Source organism: Canis lupus, chromosome 23 (genome assembly GCF_048164855.1).
Source record: "Canis lupus baileyi chromosome 23, mCanLup2.hap1, whole genome shotgun sequence".
In the NCBI taxonomy this organism is placed as follows: Eukaryota; Metazoa; Chordata; class Mammalia; order Carnivora; family Canidae; genus Canis; species Canis lupus.
This window is the reverse complement of record NC_132860.1, coordinates 21,185,159-21,212,852: the sequence shown is the minus strand read 5'-3', so window position 1 is coordinate 21,212,852 and position 27,694 is coordinate 21,185,159. Positions and strand designations below refer to the sequence as shown.

General features: G+C 51.3%; 1 protein-coding gene across 2 annotated transcripts; it reads right to left on the bottom strand.

Annotated features, from left to right (window-relative positions):
- Positions 1-753: 753 nt before the first annotated feature.
- TRIM3 (tripartite motif containing 3) lies at positions 754-25,700 on the bottom strand. 2 transcript variants are annotated; one of them, XM_072794266.1, is made up of 12 exons: positions 25,587-25,700; positions 17,142-17,307; positions 10,670-10,901; positions 10,294-10,445; positions 9,901-10,081; positions 8,911-9,643; positions 8,671-8,774; positions 3,340-3,507; positions 2,982-3,150; positions 2,640-2,710; positions 1,459-1,599; positions 754-1,330 (listed from the first exon to the last, which is right to left on the bottom strand). In XM_072794266.1, the coding sequence occupies exons 2-12, from the start codon at positions 17,270-17,272 to the stop codon at positions 1,178-1,180; spliced, it is 2,235 nt and encodes a 744-aa protein (XP_072650367.1). In that variant the 5' UTR covers positions 17,273-17,307; positions 25,587-25,700; the 3' UTR covers positions 754-1,177. The 2 variants fall into 2 exon arrangements, with proteins under 2 accessions (XP_072650367.1, XP_072650368.1); XM_072794267.1 differs by lacking the exon at positions 25,587-25,700 and adding an exon at positions 25,376-25,494.
- Positions 25,701-27,694: the final 1,994 nt, after the last annotated feature.

The following is a 27,694-nucleotide window of genomic DNA, read 5'->3' as shown; positions in this document are numbered from 1 at the left end:
CTGCCAGTTACCATGCCAGGTGCAAGAGGTATAATGAGTAAGGTGCAACAACTTTCAGATTAGGAGTATGACAGCTATAGATTCAAGTCCAGGCTCTGCTTTTTATCAGTCATATGCCCTATTCATCTGAGCCTCAGCCTTTTGTAGAGGGAGAAGTCATAGACCCTGCCTTCCAAATCACTGAGCGCTGGTTGTAGTTATCTCTGGAATTGGCAGCCGAACCCTGACCCACTAGAACTCAGGAGGGATGCTAGGACCCCCATTCCACTGTGGAGAATGGGCAACTGTAGAATGGAAAACAGGAAGATTAAGTGGGGCTCCAGAGCTTCAGCACTGAGCTTTAAAATTGGCTACAGAGTCTCTCACATGTGGCTTCCATCTGGGCTTAGCCCCAAGGTCCCTTACCTGGGCTTCAAGGATTGCTATCATATCCTCAAACTGTTCTCCCTGCAGCTACTGGTTGTATTCTGGGCAAGGGTCATTTTTTCCCAGGCTCCTTCTTAGCTGTAGGGCAATCTGCCAAAGGACTTACTATTTCTGCAGGAAATGAGGGCCTAGGGACAGGGATCTGGCAGGTGGCTAAGAGTCCCAGGGGTTCACCCTTTTTTGCACTCCACTCCTGAAACTTTAACGTATCAGGGCTCTTTGGGAATCTGGATTCTCTGCCTACCTCCTTGCTCATCTTTTAGTTCAGAATGAGTCCCAAACTCTGGTACCCTCACAGCCCCTCCCCACAAGAAAGCAACAAAACCATCTTGGTGAACACATTTACTTAATATGGGGGGTGGGGTATTGCTGTCTCTGTCACTGTGTATAGGGTGGTAGGGAGACAACCAGAGGGACTTCTGCCCTGGAGTAAGAGGCTGTTCTGGCCCCAGGATGGGGGGTGGGGAGCAGACTGAGGGGACCGGGCAGGTGTGTATGGGGTGGGGGGTAGGGTGAAGCTCTGCACACATCCTTGGGACCACAGTCCAGGCCCACCCAGTCACCAAAGCAAGAACCGAATAAATAAAGTGCAACCGTGGGGTTGGGAGAGGGGGAGAGGGAGGGCACCGGGCACACCCATGCCCACGGCCCACATTCAGTGCTGCCAGGTCTGGCCTGCCTCCTGGCCAGACCCTCTTGTCCAATCCCCCCATGTCTGTCCCTCCATGAGCCAGGCAGGGCCCCTATGCAGCTACTGGAGGTAGCGATAAGCTTTAAAGCAGTGGTTGCCAGCATCGGCCACCACCACGTGTCCATCTGAGGTCAGTGCCAGGCCCTGGGGGCCATACAGTGGCTCTGCAGACGTGTTGATGTAGGACAGGAAGGAGCCAGAGCTGTCGAATACCTGGGGAATGAGTGGACAATGGAGGGAGAGGTGAGACCGGGCAGATGGCAGGCATTTTCAGGGGGGAAGGGGAAGGGTGCATGGAGCACAGCAAGCAGCCTCACCCCCATGCCATCCCTGGGCCTCACCTGGATGCGGCTGTTGCCCCAGTCAGCCACGATGATGTTCCCATTGGAGTCCACTGCTACTCCCGTGGGGGCGTTGAACTGCCCATTGCCCTCGCCGTGGGAGCCAAACTTGAAGAGGAACTCTCCGTCGGCACTGTACACCTGGCAGGGGAAAGGGCTGGGGGCTGGGGACCCGGCCTCAGGCACAGGGCAGGGCCTTAGAGGAGGCGGGGTAAAGCCCCAGGGCTGAGGACCCCCAGATCTGCAGCTCCAGCCCCCTTCTTCCCAGGCTTCACATCCATGCTTCCCACTGCCTACAGAACATCTCCAGCTGATGTCCCCTGGGCTTATCAAGCCTAACAGCTCTACTTCCCCCAAGCTCTCTTTCTCGGTGAATGGCAACACCCATTTGGCCCAGGAGGCATTCTCAACTCCACCTCCTCCTCTGCATGACAACCAGCAAATTCACACAACCAGCTGATTCTATCTCAAATCTGCACCCTCCTGTATGTATGGCCACTGTAGTGGTCCTCAACATTTCTCATCTAGATTACTACAAAAGACTGATCTTCCTGACACTAGTCTCGCCCCAGCCAGAGTGATCTTTCCAAGACACAGGACTGCACTGCCCTGCTCCTTGCAACCCTTCGGTGATTCCCCACGGCTCTCAGGAAGAAAGCAAGTCCCCTAACAGGGCACCAAGGCTCATCAGTACTGGAACCACTCCCCTCTTCAAACACAGTCAGAACTACTTGTGGTTTCTTGAGCATGCTGAAGGGTTTCTGCCTCCAGTTCTTCGCTGCTCTGGTCCCCCTTGCCTCAAATCCTTTCCTTCTCTCCCTCCTAGTTAATTCCCCTGCTCCTTTAGGTGGTTCTCCTCTCACCTGAATCAAATGTTTCAGCTATGCCCTCACACAGTTCCCTGCACTTCCCTACCACATAACTGTAACATAATAATACACTGTAATATGCTGCTTTACCTCTTCCCTACTAGACTATTAGCAAAAAGATAGTGTATTTGCCTTATTCATCACTGTATCCCCAGCTTCTAGCATAGTGCCCAGGACAAAGTAGACATGCCATAAATGTTTATTATTCCAATGAATGACCTCAAGGAGGGGAAAAAGGTGAGAGAGAGAGGAGTCTTGTGAAAGAGGAAAGGATGTTGGGACAGCTGTCATGGAGGAAAGGAAGACACTGACCTTCACTGAATGGTTATGGAAATCCGTCACTACAATCTCGTTCTTGTTGTTCACAGCCACAAAATGAGGCCCTGAAAATACAAAGTGGTCTCTAGGGCAGTGAGCTGGGACACTGACTGGGATGGAGAAGAGTGTCTGGATTGACAGAGCTGGGGTGTTAGAAAAGAAGTGGGGTCTCAGAGGCTGACAGGTTATCTCTGGGATAATGGTCCTAAGGTATAGTGAAGGCAGGGCGTCCTTTAAGGCCCAGACCTAGGAGGAGGGGTGGTTAAGTCTGGGGTGTCCAAGGTAGTTCTCTGGGGCTGGGATGTCAGAATAGATCTCTGAATTGTTCCGCAATACCTGCAAAGTGGCGGTCAGTGGCCCCACGGCCCCCAAAACGGCCAACCAGCTTGCCATTGGGCTGGAAGGTAAAGACGCAGCAAGACTTGTTGTCTACCACAATGATATGTCCGTTCCGGTCTACGGCTACTCCTTTGGGGCCCATGAGGCGGCCAGCTCCAATCTTGGTCTGGAGGAAGAGGATATCATTAGGGGCTTTCTCCTGCCTTATGGGGAGAATAGTCCCAGCCTGCCACTAAAGGAGAACATGGGGCTAGGGATGGACCATTCTGGGCCCTGACCACCAGGAGGCGCTAAAATGGTCACCTCGGCAGGCCATCTGAAGTGCAGAGCACAGTGACAGCAGTAGGCCTCTTACCTTGAATTTGCCCTCAGGGGAGAAGATGCTGACCCAACGGTTGTCATAGTCTGCCACAATAATGTCTCCATTGGTGTCCACTGCCACACCTGTGGGACGCTGCAGCTGCCCTGGTGAGCGCCCTCGGACCCCAAAGCGGAATTTGAACTGGCCTTCATTGGAGAAAACCTGGAGCAGAGGAGCAAGGGAAGGAGCGGGAAGGAGGGGAGAGACTGTGGGCACAGAGGGAAGGGAGCAAGATCCTGAGGGAGGAAACCCCCCCCCATTCATTCAGTCATTCAATGAGCACTTACTGACACCATGCTGGGGGGCACAGGGAAGAATCAGACACGGCTGCAGACCTGAGGTCACATGCAGCACAGATATGAAGGAGAGAGACTGTAGGAAGAGGACAGGGGTGAGGGGGAATGGCCAGGGAAGGTTCCAAGAGAGGTATGTCTGAGTTAACAGCCTAATAAGGAGGCCAAGAGACAAAGCAACACTGGCCAGTAAAGGAGGAGGAAAGGCATTTGAGCAGAGTGAACAGTAGGTAAAAGGCACAGGGTGCAGTATGGGCACTGCTCATCCAGGGTGGCTGGACTGCAGGGAGCACTCCCATGAACAGAAGGAACAAGGTTTTCTCCTGGGTGTAATGAGGATCCACGGAAAATTTCTGGAGAAAGTGAGAGGAGAGTGACAAGATGAGATCTGCTTTTGTGGTATAACAAGAAATATACTTGGTCTTTGTCCCCAGTGCCTGACACAGAGCTCCTCAAAGCCTTGGAATTTCCTGATTAATAGGAGTGTCTTTTGCCATTCACAAGGAGCCCCTTTTGAGCTCATGATAATGAGGTGACTCAGGATGGGGCTCCTACACAGCTTCAGGATGGGGCTGGTCACCAGAAAGAACAAATCATTAAAGAGTTGGAACTTTCAGCCCCACCCACTCATCTCTGGGAAGAAGAGAGGAATGGTACAGATTTGATGTGCTTCCAGGTTGGTGCTAGGAGGGCGGTGTGCCCCAGTTCTACAGGGACCAAGTTCCTACATTAAAGATTCTTCTAGACCTCACCCTATGTACTTCTCCATCTGGCTGTTCATCTGTATCCTTTATAGTAAACTGGTAAACATAATTAAATGTTCCTCTGAATTCTATGAGTCACTGTAGCAAATTAACCAAACCTGAGGAGGGGGTCGTATGACCCTCCAATTTATAGCTGGTCAGTCAGAAGCACAAGGAACAACCTGGACTTGTGACTGGCATCTGAGGCGGGGACAGTTTTATGGGAAGTGATGCTATCTCTAGTAGACAGTGTCAAAATTCAGTTAAATCTGCAGGGCACCTGGTTAGTGTCCACTGATAATTGCTTGGTACTGTTGGAAAAAACACATGGGAGCTTTTAGGAAAGAATACTTGGGCTGCAGGGAGGAGTCTAAACTGGACACTAGCTGGGCAGTTAGAGGTGATGTATTAGTCCAGGTGAGAAGTGATGATGGCTTGTTCCAGGGTAGTTGCTGGTGCAAAGATAGACTCAGGAGACATAGGAGGAAGACAATAATACTTGGCAGTAGACAAGAAAAGGTGGGGTGGTGGACAAGGGTGAGTATGTCCAGGCTAAGAGGCTGACAAGGAGCCTTCTTCCCAGACAGAGCAATCCTTCCAAACTTTTCCCCTCTCCTACCTCCTCCTTTAGTAGGTGTCCAACATGCTCAGGTCTCCCCATCCTAAAAGCACCTCCTTTAATGCTCCTTCCCTCTATAGCCAAGCCTTCTTATTTCTCCTTCACAGCCAAAACATCACTCACTATACAAGTCTCACATACTCGGCTTTGTTACAGGCTCTAGGGACAGAAGATGAGCCAGGAGCAGCCTTGGGGAGCTCAAGTTCTGGGTCTTGGCTTTGCTCCTTCCTTAGTGGCCTAGGCCCCCTGCCCCTGCCCCATCCCCATCTCTTAGGCCTGCAGGGCTGTTTGAACTGGACCCACCAGCAGACCTCAATCCCTCCTGACGTGGACTTCCAGCATGCCCTCAGCTGGCTGGCCAGCCCAGCGGCTGGGGTCTGCCCTGGTCTCTTGTGGCAGGCCAGCATTAGCCAGCATGACAGGGAGGCACCTCGAGTGGAAGAGCTGATGTCAGAGGGGCTAAAAGGTCCTGCTAGATCAGCAGCAAGGCTGCAATTCTTCCCCCTCTGGTCTAGGCAGCTTGGTCCAACTCAACACTGAGGCTTGGTGGAGGTGGTGGTGTCTAGCTCTTCCCTTCCTATCCTATCTACCTCTGACACCTGGCCAACTCCTACTCATCTTTTGATTCTCAGACATTTCCAGGTCACTTCTTCAGAGAAATTTCCCATGACCAACTCCAGCCCTTGAGTCAACATACACACATAAAGGTAGGCCTATGCCATATGCTTCACAGTTCTATTAACAACTGTCACTCCTGCAAACTAACTGCTAAATACTCTTGTCTCCCAAGGAGGTAAGCGTCAGGTGGGACAGAGACCGTCTGCCTGGCTTGCTGCTGCATTTGCACTGCTGGCACAGCAACGGGCACACAGCAGTCAGTCAACAAATGTACAAATTCCTTGGCTCAGCCTCACACAGAACTGGGCATCTCCAGTCCTGCTGCACAGCCGCTCAACATGTACAGAAGGGGGGGGGGGAAGAAGGGAAATCACCAATTGATACCAGGCCTGCTCCTGAATGGCAGCACCAGCTACATAGGGCACCAAGTCCTGCTATTCTTGATCTCTTCTTCTCCCTTGACATCTGATGGCTCATCAAAACCTGCCATATTTGCTTTCTTTTTTTTTAAGATTTTATTTATTTGAGAGAGAGAGAGAGAATGAGCACAAGCATGAGGAGGAGGAGCAGCAGCAGGCAGAGGGAGAGAGAGAGAAGTAAGGTCCCCTCTGAGCAAGAAACCCAACATGGGGCTTGATCCTAGGACCCTGGGATCATGACCTGAGCTGAAAGCAGACACTTAACCAACTGAGCCATGCAGGTGCCTCCATATTTGCCCTCTTAATGTCTCTAGAATCTGCTGGTGCCTTAGTTTGGTCCTTAACACCTCTCTCCTACACGATAGTAGCACTAAGTAACTTCAGGATCTGAGTCTAGAGGCAAGGTGCGGGTGGGGCAGAGAGACTAAAAAGAAACAACAGGACAAACCAATGATTCTAATAAAGAATGAAAAGTGCTGTAGCAAAGGCCGAGGGAACTCAGAGAAGAATGTGATTAATCTTCTGCCTGAAGGAAATGAGCAAGTTTTCACAGAAAAGCTGATAAAATTTCTGGACTAAAACTATTACACAGGAATATAATATATACAAATCAAATTCTTCATTCAAAAATCACAAAATGTTTTTTTCTCTTTTGTCAGCTGATGCTGATTAGGCACTACGAGGGGATTTGCCTCAGCTGTCACCATAGACAAGCCAAAGGAGGAAAAGTTCACAAGGTCACCAAACGTCATGAACAGGGTGGGGAGGCAACATCTATATGGGAGCCTGGCCCATATGAAGCTGGAGGACCCCAAAATAAAGGAAAACCCAGTAACTCAGCTCTGGAATCTGAGAGCCCAGGTCCTAGCAGTTATAAAATTGGGGTACAGGTGGAGTAGGAGCAAGGAGGCCTGCTGTAGGAGTAGCAGGTGTCTGGAGAGGAAAGGGGGCTGCCCCAGGCCCTCTCTCTCAACTCCCCAGTCCTTCATTAGGGAGACAAAGTAGCAAACATCTTTGTGTGCATGTGAACGTCCATGTGTGTGCACACCAGGGACAGTTTCCCAAATTTCAGCTTTTGGGGCCAGAAGGCATCTCTGGCATAAGGAGGAGAAAAGGAGTTGGAAGGTGGAGGGTGGGACTGAGTAGGGCCTTGGCACCACCTCCACCCCCCATCCGCTCACTATCTTGGCTGGACCCGAAAGCTTCCATGTGCTGCCCTGCACCTCTCCATTCCTCTCCCCTCAGGAATAAGGCAGGAATAAAAGCAAGCTGGACAGGACTGGGACAATGGTTGTTGAAGAGTTCCTGGCACCTTCAGCCTGCTAACCTGGAAGGCAGGGAGTGGGAGGAGCTGACACTGAGGTGACAGACCTGTGGCACGGGTATTCAGGCAGGGTGAGGAAGAGCTTTAAGTTTATAGATGTTGTGAAGCAAGGATCTTCAAGAAAGGTTTAGCCACCTGATAAAATGTTTCCAAGAACTGAAGTGCCTGGTAGTTAGAAACAATCCTGCACAAGATAAAATAAAAATTCCACAGCATCCTCTCCAAAACTGTTTACAATATAACCTCAGCTACTCGGCTCCTAATAGTAATCCACCTCCAGCTGGCTAGGATTCTTCCAGTTCCCTGAACAACCCCCCTCCGGCACTTTCCTACCTCCTGGCTTTTGTTTACAGTCTCCACCTGGACAATGATATTTTTAACAATACCTAACATTAGAAGGTTCACCAGGTGTCAGGTAACGTGCATTACGTCATTTTAATGCTCCCAGCAACTCCACAAGGTATTCTTTTCCCAATTTTAACATGAGCTAACTGAAGCTCAGAGAGGTCACATGACTTGTCAGTAAGTGGCAGACTAGGATTCAAGCCCAGGTGTCTGGTTTCAGAGCCTAAGCTTTTAACTGCTATCTGCTCTATCAAGCTGGTGCCTGTCACTAGGCTCTGGGCTCACTACAAGGAATACAGAGAGAAAATCATGCTTCCTGGCTTTAAGGAGCTCAAAGTGCAGAGTGAGGCCACGCCCATTGGTGGAGCAGATGTTTTCATCAGGCATGTGAGGGGCTGGGAGCGCTGGGTGCAGGACCACGTTTGAGGCTGCACTACAGTTTAGCCTCTGGAAGACACCTCTCTTCATCAGTCGCTCCCACTTGACTAGCCAACCAGATGTTTGCAGAGACCAGCATGGACAAGAGACACTCTAGGACCAGGCTGGTATGATGAAAGAAAGCAGGAGAGGGCAATGCCTGCATCCCGACCACGTGGGGACAGGGGAGAAAGTAAGCCAGTCAGGTGGATGCTCCAATGGAGACAGAGGGGTATGCAGAATCAACCAGATCTTTGGAGTCCAGGTGCTCACGTGGACAGAGGCTCAGCCTGGGAGGTAGAGGCTGCAAGCACAGGAAAACGCTGGCACCTAACTGCGAAGGTGCTGGATAGGGTTGTGGCCACTGGAAGTGGATGGCAAGTGGGTGGGTGAGGGATGGTGCTGCGATTCATTGCTCTTTAAGGACTGGTACTATCTTCAAGGATTGGTTCATCTTTCAAGAGGTGACTGGTACGCTCTGTTTTTTTCAGGAGGTCTAGTTTGAGAACCTTCACCGGTGTCAGGGGAGAACTGGCAAGGCGCTTACCTGGATACATTGGTTGTTGCTGTCTGCTACCACTATGCGGCCGCTGCTAGCTGCCGACACTCCCTGTAAATTGGTGAATTCGCCCTTCTCCCTTCCTCGACTGCCTGTGGGGAGGGCAGGGGAGGAAAACAGAACAATTGGCTGAGGTCATCTTGAGTGGTGCTCGAGAACCGCCGGCCCACTGCCCGAGCCGCCCCCGCCCCCGCCCGGCTGGGCCCTCCGCCCTCCACCCCCGCGTACCAACGCGGAAGACAAGCTCGTCCTCGATGGGGTTGTCCTTCCGTTTGCCTCCGGTGCTGTACATGGAGCTGGGCCTCCGCACCGCCTTCTGGCGCACGTGGCTGCCGGGGCCGCCGGGGGACTTGACGCGGCGCTTGACGTCGTCGGGGGAAGGGGGCAGGTCCCCGGGGCGCAGGGCCCGCACGCGGAAGGGGCTGCCGCGCACCGGCTGTCCGTAGAGCAGCACCGAGAGGAGCAGCTCGCCCTCCGCGCGTGCCGTATACACGAGCTCGTACGTGCCGTTCTTGTGGTCCACCACCGGCACCGGGAGGCGCGCGCCGTCGGGGCCCGTGATCTCGGCGCGCAGCTCGGCGCTGCCCGTGCGCACCAGCCTCCCGTCCTTGTCTTTGGTAGTGACGGTGAGCGAGGCGGGCTGGCCCACAAGAGCCTGGCGCAGGCCCTCGCCCGTGGCCACGGTCTCGTGGGCCGTGGCGCTCGTGGTGAGCAGCGCGCCGAGATTGAGCACCGAGCGCCGCAGCCCGTCGACCTCGAGGACCAGTTCCAGCTGTGCGTTCTCGTGCGGCCGCTCGGGGAAGGCCTGCGCCGCCAACGCCGCCAGCCGCTCTCGCATGTGCTTGCGCACCAACAGCACCTCCGGGGCCGAGCCCAGGCGCAGCGCCTGCTCCGCGAAGCTGCAGCTGCTGCCGATGTGCTCCTGACCCTGGCGCAGTGTGTCTAACTGGGTCTGCAACACCTGAGGAGGGGTGAGGGGAGGGTTGGGTGCGCAGACCGGCACGGAAGGGGTCTGTGTGATTCCTTACGAACTTAGAGTACTACAGCACGAAAGAAATGCAAGAGGCTGGGTATGGACAAGGGACACGGGTATTGCCCTCCCTACGGGGCCAGGTCAGAAGGCAGAACGGGGTGCCCAGACGTGGAAAGCAGGGAAGGCACGGTGGTAACAAGGCCATCTCACAAGGGGCAGTGGTAGGGAAGGGTGAACAGACGCACCTTCTGCTTGGCCCCACAAATGGCCTCCAGGTCGCTGACCAGAGCCTGCTTGCGCTGCTGCAGCGCTTGCTCCAGGTCCTCGAAGACTGCGCTGATCTGGGCCAGGGCCTCTGCTTTGCGCTCCTGCAGCTGCTGGCTGATGCCCCCCACTAAGGCGATAGCTGCAGACAGCTGTGGCAGTCTAGGGAGGGGAAACATCTCATACCGCGGTTGCTTGAGGATGCTTTCACCAAACCATTCCTTCTCAGGGGGTCTCCACTGTGCCCTCGAGGAGATCCCCTACCTGAGACCTCCCCGCCCTCCCTAAGAGTTTTATTTCTAAGCCTCCCCGGGGTCCCTCCCCTGCCCCACCAGCCCAGGCCCCGCCAGCCCCGGTTCCCACCAGGCTCCTACCGGCCGCGCACCGCCTCGAGCTGGCGCTGCAGGGCCGCCTTGTGCTGCTCCACCACGTCGCGCAGCAGCACGGTGCCGTGCTCGCGGTGCTCCCCGGCGCGGCACTCGCCGCACATGGCCGTCTCACAGGCCTCACAGTAAAACTCCATCGTCTGGCGGCATAAGCACTCCAGTCAGGCAATGGCTAGACACCAGGCTTCTTTGTCTCCTCCCCGCCCGCTCTGCCCTCCTCGCCCCTCACCTTCCAAGTGCATCCCCCTACCTGGACCACTTATCCAACAAAACGCCCTCTCACCCTCAGCCCCTCAGCCCCTCTCCCAGCCTCTCCTTGCCCTCCACCCCAAGTCCTGGCCTCACTGGGCCTGCTTGGGCCCACCTTGCCTTCATGGTTGGGGCAGGAGAGGGGGCGGCCAGCCACTGCGCTGAGGGGGTGGGGGTCCTCGGGGTCGTGGGCCCCATCAGGTGCCTGCTGCATCGCCTCCATGAGGCTGCTGATGAAGAAGTTGTTCTGCAGTGCAGAGACGCCCTGCTCCGGGAGGATGGACGTCTGCCGACATACTGGACATGACAGCGTCAGGCTCTGGGCAGGGATGTAGTTCTGGAGGCATCTGGCCAGGGAGGAGGGGGAGTCAAAAGGATGAGGGGTGGGCAAAATCAGTGCACCCCTCCTCACGCCTTCCAGGGATGCCAATCCTTCTCCTCACAGGTGTACACTTCATTTTGAAATCTCTCTGGTTGGCACACAAATCTTGTCCTGCCAGCAGGTGTAAAAGGCCTCACCTTTCACAAGTGAGTAAAACACATCCCTGATCTCTCAGAAAAGCAGACAGATCTGCATTCTTCACAGTGTGTACAAACAGGCTCACCTTTCAAGGTGTTTACAAACCGTTCTCATAGAAAACGTGCAAATAGCCCCATTAACTCATTAAACATTTACCGACTGCCTACTCTTGCCAAATTTGTGCCAAGCTCTTGGGATAAACAGATAAAGCGCAGTACCCATCACTAAAATACTTCCAAGTCTACAGAGGAAAAAAGTCAGAGTTTATAGAAGTAAATAGTATAATGATAAGGGCATGGGTCTGGAGTTAGGCTGCCTGGGTTCAATTTCTAGGTCAGTCATCTATTATACTATGTGACCCCTGATAAGTTACTTAACTTTTATGAGCCAAGTATCCTTCCTGTGTAAAATGGAGACAGCACAGACTTCACAGGGTTTTGGAGGGAGGATTAAATGTAAAGTGCTATGGGGAGCCCTGGGTGGTTCAGCAGTTTAGCGCCTGCCTTTGGCCCAGGGCATTACCCTGGAGTTCTGGGATCAAGTCCCACATCCGGCTCCCTGCATTGAGCCTGCTTCTTCCTCTGCCTGTGCCTCTGCCTCTCTCTCTCTCTCTCTCTCTGCCTCTCATGAATAAATAAATAAAATCTTAAAAAAAAAAATAAAGAGCTTACATGCCAACTCAGAGCAAGCATTATATATTGTAGGGTATTAGTATTATTTATTACTAGCAAAAGACTACTATACATACAGTGATAAGGAAATGCATAGAAAGGGCATCTGGCCCCAGGTACAAGTGGAGAGAAAAGCCAGGAAAAGCTTCAGAGGGTGTAGGCTAAATCTTCCTGGATAAATCATTGTTAGCCTAACCAAAGAAAAGTGCAGGGAGAAGAGGAAGGGTGTTCCAGACATAGAAGGTAGCCAGAAACAGCATCATGTAAGCAGGGAAGCAGTTTGGGGTGGGTGGAAATCAAGTCCAAGGCAAGAAATGGTAAGAGAAGTCTAAGAGAGAGACAGGCGCCAGTTATGCAAGGTAACATAGCCCATACTAGGAGCTTTGAAATGATCCCAGGGGTGCCTGGGTGGCTCAGTTGGTTAAGCGTCTACCTTGAGCTCAGGTCATGGTCTCAGGGCCCTAGGATTGGCCCCTGCTTCAGGCTCCCTGCTCAGCAGGAAGTCTGCTTCTCCTTCTACCTCTGCCCCTCCCCCACTTCTGCTTGCTCTTTCTCTTACTTGCTCTTTCTTTCCCAAATAAATTAATGAAAATCTAAAAAAGAAAGAAAGAAGAAAGAGAAAGAATGAAGAAAGAAAGAAAGAAAGAAAGAAAGAAAGAAAGAAAGAAAGAAAGAAAGAAAGAAAAAAGAAAGAAAAAAGAAAGAAAGAAAGAAAGAAAGAAAGAAAGAAAGAAAGAAAGAAAGAAAAGAAGAAAGAAAGAAAGAGAAAGAAAGAAAAAGAAAGAAATTATCCCGATAGCAACAGGGAACACCGGGAGCATGGTATAGCCACTTTTACATTTTATCCTCTTCATTGCCTCTGTGTGGAACATGAATTTGAATGTGATGAGACAGCAGATAGCAGCAGCAGCAGCATCCAGCTACTGTTTATTAAGTACTATGTGCCAGGTGCCTTGCTCTGTGCCTTATGTTTATGTTAATGGACTCAGAAAGGGTAAGTCATCCAAGGTAACAGGCTAGTGAGCACTGGAGCCTGGACTCAAATCCAAGGCAAAACATGTGCTTAGCCAAGATGCTCTCACAATAGTCTTGTAAGAGATCTTGCAGTGGATGAGAAGAACCTGGAATTAGGCAGTAGCAATGTAGACTAGGAGCTGGAAAACAAATTTGAGAAGCATTTAAGAAGTACAGCAGTGGGAGGTGTTAGGTCTGAGTAGATATGGGGAGTGAGAGATGAGTCTTGGTTGACTCCCAGATTCCTAGCTTAGAAGATGGACTGGATGGTGGTGACAGTCACTAAGATGAGAAACACAGACAGAGGAGTGGTTTATAAAGGAGTTCAGCTTTGACCTGGCTGAGTTTACTGGAACAGCAGGACATCTGGGTAGTAGGACAGGTGGGGAAAAGGCAGAGAGAGATGGGGTACCATCAACATTGAGGTAGCCTCTGTAGCCACAGGGGAGGATGAGATCAACCCAAAAGGCATAGTCAGTGACAAGAGCAGGGCAGAACAAATACTGAATGAGGAGAGCAAAGAGGAACCAGCAGAGAAGTAGGAGGAGAGGCACTGATAAGGCATCAAAGTAAGTAGTGCATTTCCAGAAGGAGGTGAAGGATCCTGATCAGTGTGAAAGTGCCTGAGGAGTCAGGGGAGGTAAGGACTGGGGAAAGGCCCCCTGAACTTGCCCAGTGTGAGAGTAGTTTTGTCTGTAAAGAAAATTGTGGGGGGGGGGGGGGCGGTGCCAGAGGAAAGAAAGCTTGACTGCTGCTGGTTAAGAGTGAATGGAGGTTGGGGGTTTGAGGAAGAAGGGGCTTGGCATGAGGGACTGCATGGCAGCTTGCAGGAGATGAAGGGACACAGGAGAGTTCCTATCTGTTTGTAATGGGAGCCTGAACATGTTTATAAATTGAGGAGCCAGCAGAGACAAGAAGAAACACGGACAGGACTCTGGGAGGGGGTAATGGCTCCAGGTGGCCTGAGGAGGAGGAGTGGACCCCATTCTCTGCGTGGGGGAAGGGGGAAAGAGAGATGGATGTACCTGAGCGCAGGGGTAAAGTTAGAGAGGATGCCTCGCTTCCCTCAGGCAAGATGGGCTGCCAAGAGCAAAGGAGGGGTTCCGGAGACTGGTAAAGGCTGGGATTAGTCACTGAAGGGAGGAGGAGATGAAGCTTTCTAGAAACACAGCCCCTGGCTGTGTTTGAAGACCATGAATCTATAGAGGGGAGATCTATCTGCATGGTGTATACTTTCCCATATCCTCAATTTCTTCTCTTAATGTTCTCTACACCTCTGGATCTGCATTAATTAATTTTTATTTATTCAATAAACACTGTGTGCCAGGCACGATTCTAAGTGCTTCACAAATATTAACTAATTTGTGACCTAGTTTTGCCAGCAGTCGTGTCAAGTAGAGAGTGGTTTTGTCTCACACTCCACATTCCTTAGGGCCAGAAGGTGGGGTTGAACTCTCCTTGCTCGCAGCTGGAACATTTCTGTTCTTCTACAGCTCCTTGGAAGCTCATGTGTTCTGTCTATACCACCCTCCTGTTATTATCTCCAGTGGCCTCATGGTGGCTTGCCCAATGACTCTTCTGGCTCACTCTCTTCTTCTGTTACTGCCACCCCCAAGACTGCCCCCACCAGCACTACCCCACCCCACCCCACCCCCTATGCGTGCGCCCACGTGCACACACACACACATACACACAAACTCCTGTCGTCACTCTCAAGGGCTCTGACATCCGCAAGGTGACCCCTCCACCATCAGAATCTCAATTCTTTGACCTTCGCACAACCAGTGATCTTTTCTTCCACTTCACCTCAGTTGTCCTCTCCCATGCTACCCCTACCTCCCGTTTCTCATTGCCAATCTCTGCATCAACCCTACTATCTGAATTTCAGCCATTAAAATCTGTTTCCCTGCAGCTCTCTGCCCAGCTCACTGAATCTGGGGTTTCCTCAGCAAAATATTTGCAAACTCATCGAGATCTCCTTCCTATGTGTTGAGCATACCTGGCTTATACTACCTTCCTAACCGGTTTCCTCTTTCCATTCTTGCACCTCTGTAATCCATTCTCCACACAGCAGCCAGAGGGAGCTTTAAAATCTAATTTATGTCACGTTATTTCCTTGCCTAAACAAAAAACAAAAACAAAAACCCTCCTCCAATGGTTTCCCGTTGTGTTTAGAATAAAATCTAAACACTCTCCTAAAACCACCAAGTTCCTCCACAAACTATCCTGATGCTTTTGGACCTCACTTCATCCTCCTCATTTAGCTATACTCACTTCTTTTGAGTATAGCCCAGATCTCTACCCCTTCCCAAAGGCCTTGGCACTGGCTTTTCCCACTACATGGGCCAATCTGCAAGTGAATCTCCTCATCCTCAGGCCTCAGGTCAAATGTCACCTCCTCAGGGAAGCCTTCCCTGATGATTCTATGTAGAGTAGCCCCTGGCCCAACCATCCCCACTCAATCCCTCTTTATTTCCTGCAAAGAACTTTGCTGCACCTCTCCTGTTTGATTATTTGCTTGCTTACTGTCAGTCACCACCCACTAGAGTAAAGCTCTTTGACAGCAGGGACTGAGGGATAAATGAATGAGTAGTAGTTAAGAGTGAAGGCCCTGAAGTCAAACCTGGATTCAGACATTCAGACCTCAGCTATTTACTTACTGTGGAACCTCAGAAACATTTCTTAATTACTCAGTGACTCTTAACCCTAGTTTATTCCCCTCTAAAATGAGGATAACAAAGTATCTATTGTGAGGATTAAGCAGTTCAATACATGTATTTCACTTAGCCAGTCCCTGGCAGATACTAAGCAATTGATATATTGTAGTTACTGTGATAATTTCTCAGGCACTTATTTTCTCCATGAGAGCTCAGTGAACTGGGCCTAGGAGGAGGTACAGAGATGTCCAATTACAGTTCTGATCCAGGGTTGAGCATCGGCTGCGGCTGCGTGGGTTCAGAAAAGAACAAAGACCTGAGGAAATTATGGCAGCCAGTCAGGTGGTCAGCCACAGGGCCTGGCATGGGTAAGAAAGGATGGAGCTGGTGGCTGGGAGAGGGAGCAGTTGAGGGGGCTGGGCGTCTATACCCAGTCAAAGCTGCTAGAGTGGGAATGGGGTAATGGGAGCAGGAAGGGGATACCAGAGTTTATGACCACAGAGGTGATATTATTCTGGGTAATGGCAAGTTCCAGACACAGTTGGGAGAGAGTAGACTGAGGTGGTCTGGAGGATGTCCCTGGAGAAACAGTTGAGAACCAAGAGGCCCAAGTGAGTAGTGAAGTCATCAGGTTGATGGAAGAGCTTGGAATAGACCAGAAGGCTGAGACTGTTTCCAGTTGATGATGGGGTGAGAGAGTAGAGCTGAAATCTTAAAGAGCGGTGAGGTTGGAAGAAAAGCGTGTCCCTGTGACAGAGGCAGCTTTCAGTGAAGGCAGGAGGCAGTGGGAAGGCTTGGGTGGAGGCAATGGCAAGAAGACCCAGGGGCCAAAGGCTTCATGGGGACCTCAGGGTAAAGGCAAAATTCTCTAACATGTCTACCAAGCCTCCTGTGGTGAGAGTCCCACCTGCCTCTCTAGCTTCACCCCTACCACCTCAATCACATAGCTCTGCTCCAGCCTCAGCAGACTTCCTCCAGGCCCTCTTACCTGACACACTCCCTCATTCCACATGCCTTTTCCCATTTCTGCCTCAAATGCTTGTACCACTTGTTAACTTGCTAACATCACTTAGTGCATCCTCCAGGTCGCACAGGGAAGCCTTCCCTCATTCTCTAAACCATAAACTCTCGTAGCTTACCACTTTATTTGCAGCCTTATGAAGGGGCAATATTTATCTGCAGTCTGGCTGTAGGACAGTTTGATGACTCTCTTTCTCCTTAACTACACTGTAAGCTGTCTAAGAGCAAGTATTACATCAGTTTGCTTAACATACCCAATGCCTGGGACAGTCTGGGACATAGTAGATGCTCAATAAATAAATAGCTGTAGAATGAATAAATAACGGATAAAAGCCTAAAGGTGGGGAGTGATGCCTTTCATTCAGGGCCTCAGAACAACCATGAAGACAAGCGGGGAAGGAAAGACCCTCATCTGTCCTCCCACGGGTGCTGCAGCTCGTGGAGAGTCTCCGCTCTGTCTGATTTCTCTGGCAGTGTTGAAAGCTGCCTTGAGGTCTGGCAAAGGGCAGGTACTATGACCCAGGGTCAGCAGCTTCTGGCCTCTCACACGTTCTTGCACCAAAACCTCATCTCTTGCAGGTTAGGGTCCATCTGCTCCCCTCCATGTGTATGCACTTCCCTTATCTCCTATAGGTTTACACATGCCACCCCTCTTAGGGGGGCCTGCAAGGTCCTCATCCCTCCCTGGTACACACACCCCCTCACCTCTCACAAAAGGTATGCAGGCAAGGCAGAACCTTGGGGCACCGGTACCGATCCAGACAGATGCTGCACACCAGGAACTGCTTGTCCATCGGCTGGACCTCTGGGCCAGGGCTGTCCTCCCTCTTCGCCATGGTGCCCACGGAGGGTTCCTGCCACTCACACCAGCCTGCGTACAGAGAAACGGTCAGCCCCAGGGAAGCCCACGCTCCCTCTCCCCACCCAATCCCCACCACTCAAATTCCCCTGCAGAGAACTAACCCCGTTTCTTCCCTGCCAGAGGCAGGACAGGCAGAGATCAGGAGGGAACAGGGTGAAGTAGGTGGGCCCAGTGACCTCCGAGCATGGCGCTCTGGTTAAAACCAGACTTAGGGTTAGATTGGGTTTCAAAGCCTCTTACCAGGTATGTAACCTCAGACAATTCATATAACCTCTCTGAGCCTCAGTTTCCTAATTTGCAATTGTGGGAATAGTGCATACCTCAAACGGATGTTTTGAGAATTTGCAATAGTGCACGCTGACTGCACAGTACAGGGATGCCCACTTTCAAGGACACCCACCCTTCACTTCCTCTGCCTTCCCCAAATCTTCCTCCAGGGGGCTTTCTTCATGGAGGGTCTCTCCCGCAGCTCTTCTTCCTAAGCTCTGACCCAGCCCTCAGCACGACTGCCTGGGATCACATTCAATATCAGTATCCACATCCAGTCAGTATCAGGTCTTGTGGACTCTGCCTCCCGAATATCTTATGCCCTTTTTTCCAACCACACATCTACTGCCCTCAGTTCAGGTTGCCACCAAATCTGTCCTGTGATATAGTGACAGCCTTCTAACTGGTACCCTTGTTTCTTCACTTGTGCCTCTTATCCATCTAATATCCATCTCCCTCGCAACTAAACTGAGGCTCCTAAGACACAGGTTCCACCTTGTCACCTCCTCCCTATTAAGATCCTTCAATGGTTCTTTCTATTGTCCAGGGGACAATGTCCAAACTCGTTGGAGCGGCCAACAAGGCTTAGCTGTGTCTGGCCCATACCTCCCTCTACTACCTCATGTCTCATGATTCTATAATCAGTCACACTGGTGTCTCTTCAGTTCCCGGAAAACTCCTTGTTCTCTTTTGCTTCTGGGCAGTCACACCTTCTGTTCTCTTTGCCTGAGATCCTCTTCCAAGCTCCCCTTTGCCTAGCTGGCTCCCACTTACCTTTCAGGTCTCCACATAAATGTCACTTCCTCCAGAAGGCCCTCCCTGATTTCCTGAAGTCTGGGTTAGCTATCCTACCTTTAGGTCCCTCCGCACCCTGTACTCCTCCATTCTAGCCTGGATATGCTCTACTGCAATTTCCTTGTTACTTCTCTGTTTCCTCCACTACATGCAGAGTTCTTGAAGGCAGACAGTATATCTTATTATTTTATTCTTAACACTTAGTACAGAGCCCAACATAAGGATTGATCAATATTTACTGAATTAATTCCATAATTCAACAAATATTTGTTAAGTGCCTACTTTGTGCAGGCGCTGGGGAAAGAGTGATAAACAAAATAGATATGGTCACTGTCCTTGCGGTGGGGAGGTGGTGACATTTATTTTATTGTTTATTTATTTGTTAAACGTTTATTTATCTTAGAGAGAGAGCGACAGCATGCACTAGCAGGAGAGACAGAGGGAGAGGGAAAGAGAAAATCCCAAGCAGACTCCATGCTGAGCAAGAAGCCCAACATGGGGCTTGATCTCACCACTATGAGACCACAATCTGAGCTGAAACCAACTGTTGGATGTTTAACTGAATGCAACACATAGATGCCCTGACATATATTTTAAAAGTAAAATTTAAAACTACATATTTACAAATTGTAGGGGAGGAGAGTGCTATAAAGAAGAAAGGATCCTATGAGGAAGAATATTTTTTTTGTTTGGGTGATCAGAGAGGGCCTCTCCCAGCAAGGTAACTTTTAAGCTGAGCTCTGAAGAATGGAAGGAAAATGGTAGGGATGAGGATGGGGCATCAAAGATTGATGGAGGGGAATCATTCTGGGCTGAAGGAATGGCAGGAATGAAAGTTCTTAGGTAGAAGGTTCACTGGGAACCCAAAAGGACTATGTGGTCAGTGCAAAGTGAATAAAAGGCAAGAGGTGAATTAGGGAAGGTAGGATAAAATGAGTGCACCAAGAACCTTGACTTTAAAATTTTGGACTTTACCCTAGGGGAGGAAGGGGGATGTTGTAATTTACAAAAAAAAATAAAAATAAATTTAAAAGCTCCTCTGGTAGCTAAGAGGATTGAGGAGGAGCCAGAGTGGAAGCAGGGAGACTAGTGAGGAAGCTACCTCAGTTCTTCCTGTCAGATGATGTTTGGTATTAGCAGAGATATAGGCAAAAAGGTAGACTAATTTGAGAAATACTCATGAGGCTGAATCAAAAAGACATCATGAAGGGGCGCCTGGGCGGCTCAGTTGTTGAGTATCTGCCTTTGGCTCAGGGCATGACCCCAGGGTACTGGGATAGAGTCCTGCATTGGGCTCCCCACCAGGAGCCTGCTTCTCCCTCTGCCTATGTCTCTGCCTCTCTCTCTCTCATGAATAAATAAATAAAATATTTTTTAAAAAAGACATCACAATGGATTGGGTGTGAGAGGGAAAAGAGAATGCCAATAATGACTCCCTTGAGCAAATGATAGGCCATGCTCAGAGACAGTGAAAGCTGAGGAACTGCTGTGGAGCACTCTCCTTTCAGCATGTGAAGTTTGACTTTCTATATGATGTCCAGGTAGAGATGTCAAGAAAGGAATAGAATATAAGCTGAGTAGAATAGAATCTGGCTGGTTACCATTTGAGAAGGATTGGCATATTAATGACACTTAAAACGATGAGAATGGATGAGGCCACCTAGGGACAGAGAGTAGAGTGGAGAGTGAAGAACCCAAAGGGGTGGAAGAAAACCAAGAGACTGTGGAACCAAATAAATCCAAGGAAGAGAGTGATTCAAGAATGAAGGGATGATGAAGGCAGATGAAGACTGGGATGCCCACCAGTTTGGCTACGTGGCACAGTAGGGGAAGCAATGGCATTAGAGTAGCTGAGTGATGAGTAAAGATGAAGACTTGAACAATAGTGGCTGTAGACAATTCTCGAGAGAAATGTGGCCATGAAGGGAGGCAGAACTGGACTACTTCAAAACACGCAGTGGCTACGATCGTAACAACTATCTGTGCCCAGCTAGATGCATCATGGGCTTCTGTAAGGACAAGTGAGTGAGTGAATGAATGAATGAATGAATGCATGTCTGTCTGCTGTGGGGGCCAGTCCAGAACCCTCTTCAGGTTTGGGGAGGAGCAGAAGAAGGGCTGAACTGCATATGTCTTATATTTGTATAAGGGTGGGCATGAGTAGGATTGGGATAGGAAGGGCATCTCTGAGAGCATCCTCTCCTGATGCTCACTGGGATTCTGAGGTTCTCTCTCCAGAGAGACCTAACACCAGGACAACAGAGCAGGAGGAGGACAGGCTGAGGGTTGGTGGAAGGTTAGGAGGTGGGAGCCAAGCTGAAGCTTCTGTCTGGTGAAGGGGAGGGCTAGGAGAAAAAGTAGGAGTGGCTGGGAGGAAGAGTAGGAGTAGCCTACTGGGTACTGCTGGGGCAGCTGGACATCAGGCTCCACCTCTCTCCAATCCCAAAGGGCTCTCTCAGCCTGTCACACAGGGGCGGGGACTGGGCTACATCCAAGGACAGGCAGCTCCTCCCTCCCTTCCCCTTCCTGCTTCAGTTCCCCACCCAGACTTGCTGGGCATGCAACCGCTAAGGCCATACCCCAGCCTGAATCACTAAGATTCCCTTCTTGTCTTGGGTTCCCACTCCCACCTCTCCCATCCCACCATGTCTTAGAGATCTGCCCCCAAGGTCCTTCATGTAATGGTTTAGGTGGACTGTTTTCCACAGTGGAAAGTTGGAAGATCTTGAACTCAGAGCTGAGGGTTCACACTCCTTCCTCGGGCTGCCCACTGCCATCCCTGCATCCCTTACCCCACCCATCTTTTATGGCTCAGTTCTAAAGGCACCTCATTTCCTCATTCAGCATTCACTCAACAACTCTGCTAGGACTGGGAATACAAAGATAAATAGTCACAGTGCAGCCTTCATGGATTCTGCAATCTAATAAATAGATTACTGCAATGCAACATAGAAGACTATGTGGGAAAGCAGTTTGCTACAGGAGCACAGAACTCACCTAATCTAGAGCTGGGGCAGGGGAAGGGGGTTTCTGGAGGTTGGGGGTCAAGAGAGTTCTCCTAAAGAAAGTGACACTCACACTGAGAGCTCCAGGATGAGTAACTTACAGAGGATGGTGCCTTCTACATCAGGAGACTGAGTCACATACTGTAACAGAGGAGGGCTAACAAATGAGGTAGAGGGCACCTGGGTGGGTCAGTCAGTTAAGCATCTACCTTCAGCTCAGGTCATGATCCTGGGGTCCTGGGATCGAGTCCCACATTAGGCTCCCTCTTTGGTGTAGAGCCTACTTCTCCCTCTTCCTCTGCCTGCTGTTCCCCCTGCTTGTGCTCTCCCTCTCTCTCAAATTAATAAATGAAATCTTAAAAAAAAAAAAAAAAGAAATGAGGTGGAGTGGTAGGCAGGGGCTAGATCACACAATGCTTGGTTGGCCTTACTAAGGAGTTTAGACTTTATTCTTCCCTGCTTGGGAATTAAGGTTTTATCCAAAGAGCAAAGGAAACGTTGGGTTACGTGGGTTGGGAAAGATGGGTAGAGAGGGTTTACATATAAAGTGATAGAGGCACAAGAGTCACTTTTTTTTACTTCTGTGTGAAAATTAGTTTAGGGGCGTCACCAGGACAAAGGTGAGACTGCATGATATTCCACAGGAGAGCTGATGGTGGCCTTGACTAGGGGAGTAGCCAAGGGGAGATGCAGAGAAGTTGATTTCATAGGGAAGAATCAACAGAACTTGATGACTGATTGGTGTCATGTGAAGAGTAGACGGACAAGAAAGAATTAGAGATGATTCCTTGTTTTCTGGCTTGGAAAATCTGGAAGAGGAGCCGCTGAATGAAAGGATGATAAGTTCAGTGTTTCCCTAAGACAAATCTGAGGTGCCTATGGGACATTTGAATGGAGAAGTCCAGTTGGAGGTGGGAAAGCCTAGGAAAGAGATCGGCCCGGGGATAGAGATTCTGGAGTCATTGGTGTAGAGATGGTGCCTAAAGCCATGGAATTGGCTGACATCACTCAGAGTATAAGGAGAGAAAGGAGAGCCTGGGACCGTGCCCCGAGGAACCTCAACATTTAAGGGATAGGCCCAGAAAACAAAGCTTGTTTGTAAAGAAACTGAAAAGGTGTGGCCAGAGAAACTAGGAGAAACAGGAAGGAGAGATATCATGAAGATCAAAGGAGAAGAAGCTTCATGGATAAGGCAACAGTGAAATGCTGCAGAGAGGCCCTAGGATCTAAAGCCAAAAAGAAACTGTCATTAGCTTTAAGGAGTATGGTTTCCAGAGGCTGGAGGAGAGGAAGCCAGATCCAGAGGGCTGAGAAGGAAGTTAACTGTGAGTAAATGAAGAAAGCCATTGCTGACTCCATCAGATCCTCGGCATCTGCAAAGGATACGTTTCAAGGCTTTTCAGTTTCTCCAAATTCTCAAACAGCATCCCATTTTCCCGATGACTTTCTCCTACAACCTCACGAGAGTCCCGGTACACATGATTTACACAGCTGTGGCTAGAGGTAGGTGACCAAGGCATTGTTAAAAAAAAAAATGATGCAAGAGGTCAGCGAGGCTCACTTTGTTCTTAAAATGACTCACTCCTGTTCACTAGCCCCCAAGTGTATTTGATCATTTGAGACCTCAACAAAATGACAATGACTGCAGGTTACAGTTTTGGGGGTTTCTCAGGAACAGATAAAGCTCTGGAGGAAGTAAAGTCCTGAAAACCAAGGAATCCTTTCAGTAAGATTGGCAGGGATGGAAAGTGATGAAATCCACAGTGCCATCACCCCCGCAACTGCCAGACTCAGCAGGTGGGTGAACGGTCCAATCAGCTGATCAACCTATCAAAGAATCAGACTGCCCTGGGCATACTCTGGACCAGGCTCCTAAACAGGAAACTGGAGACACAAAACTGAAACAGATGCACTCCTTGTCCCTCACAAGTCTCAGACTGGTGTGGGAAAGAGACACGGAAATACATGACTATAATGTGGTGTCATGATACTGACATATTCAAACTGTTATGGCCAGAAAAAGGAGGAAGTATCTAACTCTGAAAGTGGTGAAGGAGAATAAAAAAGGCTTCCAGAGGAAGGGATATATGAACAGACTCTTGTAGCAGCTTGATAGGTACACTGGGAAAACAGTGAGTAAAGGTACAGAAACATGAAAAATTAAGAAACATGGACCAGTTGGGGCAAGATAGCAAGACTCAAAAGGGCAGAGGTTATACTAGATGTTTTCATGATCCACTTGATACAGGTTCTCCAACTGCCTCTCCGGCTGTGCCTTCACTGCCCATTCCTTAAATGTCTAACTCCTCAGGGCTTTGATCCAGGACCTCTTCTCTTAGTTTCATACTCTGCCTGGGAAATATCACCTCCCATGGTTTCAGCTACTATCCTCTTGACTCCCAAAACTTTATCTCCTGTGGAGAAAACTGTCTTGAACACCAGGCCCATGTATCAACCATAGATAGCTTGGACATCTCTACATAGATGGGAATCTTCTCCATTCTCCCCATTCTTTTACCTTTCAGATACCAGCTATGACTATATCCTTGATTCTGCCTCTAAAATGTATCTCAGTTAAAAGGTCAGGAGATTTAGGAGCTAGTCTTGACTCTGTTACTAATGTCACTAATGCAAGGTTAGACTCTGGGCAAGTTTCTATTCCATCTCCTTACTTGTAAATTGGGATGGGGGGGGGGGCGATGTCTTTTTGTTTCCCAAATTTGCGATTCCCAAGGTTCTCTTTCTAGCCAAAGGTCCCTACAGACTATAATATGTGCCATGATTAAATCCCATCTTCAGGATTTGATTGCTGATTCCTACAGTACGGTTAGCTGTGTTGGAGGGTGATTGCAGTTGCCCCCACCTCCCTTCCAAAACAAATGTTTGCTAAGTTGAGGGCACCCATAACACTCCCCCTGGGCACCCTATACCCTAGCCATATGGTTTTGCTCTGTTTTTCTGAACCCAGGCTGTGTTCACAACTATGGGCCTTTACTCAAGCTCTTCTCTCAGCAAGAATGTCATTGTCCCCTAAGTGGCTGAGGCAGCACCTGGCACACAGAGGGTGCTCAGTATATGTTGGTGACAGGAGAGCCATGTTTAAATCACTGCAGTTCCCTCTCACCAGACAGAGAGGCAAAAGCACAGGCAATAACAAGACAAGTAAACAAAGTTCCAGGGAAAAAGACCTCTACTTAACATAAAAAAGCTCTTCCACAGCAGAAGGTAGTTAAGTGCTCTGTCACTGGAGGCATGCAAGCCAAGAGAGGCAGGGCACCTGTCAGGCCTGCAGCTCTGACTCCAATTCTGCAGCAAACCAGAGCCCTACTTAGGGGATGAATGGGCCGTGGCGAGCTGGACAGACAAGCAGGGAAAGACCTGTGAAAAAGACCTCTGCACCCACTCCAGCCTCCCAGATCTCACCTTCCTGCTGGTGCTAGTCCTGGGTTTATGCTGTCCACATCAGAGACCCCCACACCAGGAACAAGCCCAGGACCTGCCCGCAGTCAGACCGACCTCCCTGGGGTGTAGCCTGCCCCTCCAACCTGCAACCATCTGTCCCTGCAGGTTTGCAGCCCAAGATCTGAAGCCAAGTCCAGAAGGGAGGAGGCTAGGACCAGGGAGGGGCCTGGGGTCCTCCAAGCGGGGCCCAGGCTGAAGGGGAACCAGAGGGGTCCTTTCCTACAACAAGCAGCCTCCGGATGAGGCTTCCCGTCCAGGGACCAGTGCTAGAGGAGGAAGAGGGTCCTCCACCCCGGCTGGTGGGCTTCTTGGTGCCGAGGAGGATGGAGCGGGGAGCCAGGGGCGGAGGTGTCTGCACCAGGGAGAAAGGAACCCTTCCGACGAGCTGGGCCACAAGATTCCAGAGTCCCATTCAGCAACCCCACCCGCCACCCCGCCGCCACCCTCGGCCGCAGCCTCCGACACCTCCGCCAGCACACACAAGCTCCCAGACCCCGCGCCCCAAGCAACCATCACCCATCCACCCGCGCCTCCCCCCTAGCACGGACCTCACGTGAGCAGCCACAGCCCGAGGAATCCCCCCACTGCTCGCACGGACACGGACACGCCTCACGTGGACCGAGACAGACACAGCTTTTGAAAAGCATCTGTGCCCCCACCCGCAGACGCTCGGACAGACACACCGCCGCTCGGGCTCGGACCCGGGGCCGGGCAGACAGGGACACAAATGCACCCCCGGGGGCCGCCCGTCGCACTCACCGCGGCGGAGCAGGAAGGGAGGACCGAGGCCCAGGCTGCGGCCACTCGGAGCGGCCCGCGGCGCTGCCCCCGCTGCCAGCGCCCGACCGCCCGGCCCTGCCCGCGGCGCCGCCCCACGCCCCGCGCCTCCGCCTGTCCCCGCGCCGGCGCCGCCGCCGGACCCGCCGCACAGGCCGGAGGGAGGGGCCGGGGCGGGGCTGCGGACCCGCCGGGGGAGGGGGCGGCTCGCGCGCCGAGGCCCCACCCACGCCCCGCCCGCCGCCGCCGAGGCCCCGCCCGCCCCGGCCCCCCCGTCCCCCCCCCCGCCCCGGGGCGCCTGCGGGAGCTGCCGCGGCCGGCCGGCTGGGGAGCGCGAGAGCCGGATCCCGGATCCCCGGCCCCGGATCCCCGGCCAGCGGCTCCTCGTTCCCGGCCGCTCCGGGCCAGGGCGGCGTAGTAGGTCTCGGGGCTGGGCTGAGGCTCGGCGGCAGAGATTGGGACTCGGGGAGCCGGTGCGGGCCCTCCCGGGGGCGCACTTCCCGGCCTTCCCGGGGGGCTCCTTCGGAATCTGCAGTGTGCTCCCAGCTGCGCGGGGCGGCGGGGGCACGGGCCCTCGCGGCCAGCGGCCCCCCAGGTGGAAGGGCAGTACCCGAGCGCTAGAGGGGGCGGGCGGGGCGAAGGGGGGAGGACTTGATTGGGCTCTGTGCGCCCGACTCTCCCTCAGGAGCCCCCTCGCGAGGAGATTATGGCTCGGACCCTCCAGCAATTCCCTTCCACACTTCCAAAACCAGAGCAATTCAGGATCATCACATTGTGGAAAAGCAGCCCCAGTGGAAAATTATAATAACAGTTAACGGGGACTGAGTGCTTATTATGTGCCAGAAACATAACGAATCACTTTACATATATTGTCTCCTTTAATACTCATGATCTTAATAGGTATCTTCTTTTATTAGCTGTTTTACAGGGGAAGCACTGAGGGCCCCTGGCTTCCCAGACATGAGCCCTGATCAGCTAACTCGGCTAGGAAGTGGTGTAACCAGGGTTTGAGCTCTGCTTCAGAGCCTGCCTCCAGTCACCTGGAGATTCAGTACCTTTCTGGTTGAAAGTCCCCTGGGTGGGGGGAATCTATCTGTATGTGAACCACCCAATCTAATAATCAAGCTCCAGTCAGACGGCTGCAGGCTGACCGAAACCCAGAAAGCCTGCCTGGGAGCTGCAGTATCTGTGACAAAGAGCAAAATCAGGCTGCAGGGATCTCAGTGCTAGGAGAACCTGCTGGCTGGGTTGTCCTCTTACTCCAGTCCTCCAGAGAGGTAGCAGAGAATTTTGAAAAATTCTGGAACTCTCCTCTGCCAGGGAGCACAGAAGTGACGGTACCTGGGCGTGGACTGAACCAAAGTGCTGTTAGGGAGCTTTCTTGCCTCAAACAAGGTTGATATGGGCTCAACATCTAGGTGTACCCTCAAGCTCTCATGCACCTGAGGAGCTCTGGGACCCAGTACAGGTGCTCCAATGCTTGTGAATAAGCTCGCTTTGGGGTTTGGGGCCAGGGTTACTTATCAGACTACTGGCCAATGTGAGGGAGCTCAGGTCTGTGTAACACTATTTCAAGCCTGAGGATGACTTTCCTCAACTTCAGATTTCTCCCACGCTACCAAACTCATGCTTGAAAAAGCTTTACAGCTCCCTTTCTCCTAAGGGCAGAAGTCCTTCATCATAAGCCTGAACAGCCCAGTGTGACCCAGGGCTGCCTCAGCTCTGTAGTCCTTCTCTAAGCCACTCCCCTTCCACTTTTCATTCCAAACTGAATTCCTCACAAGTCCTCTCAGGGCTTTCACAAATGCTGGCCTCTCTGCCTAGCTAGCTCTTCTCCCTATTCTTTGCCTGCCTGTGTCTACTTGCCATTCCTGTCTTGGTTTTCAGGGTGATAGCCCATCTCCACTCCAGTCTGGGCTAGATGCCCCTCCTCTGGATTCCCATAGCTCCCTGAACTTCTGTATCCTAGTACTCATCACTGCATTGTAGTTGCCTGGTTACTTGTCTCTATCCCCCACTAGGCCATAAGCAATGTGGGAAGGGACTGTGTTTTATTCACGGATGTATCCCCAGGGTCTAGAGCAGTGCCT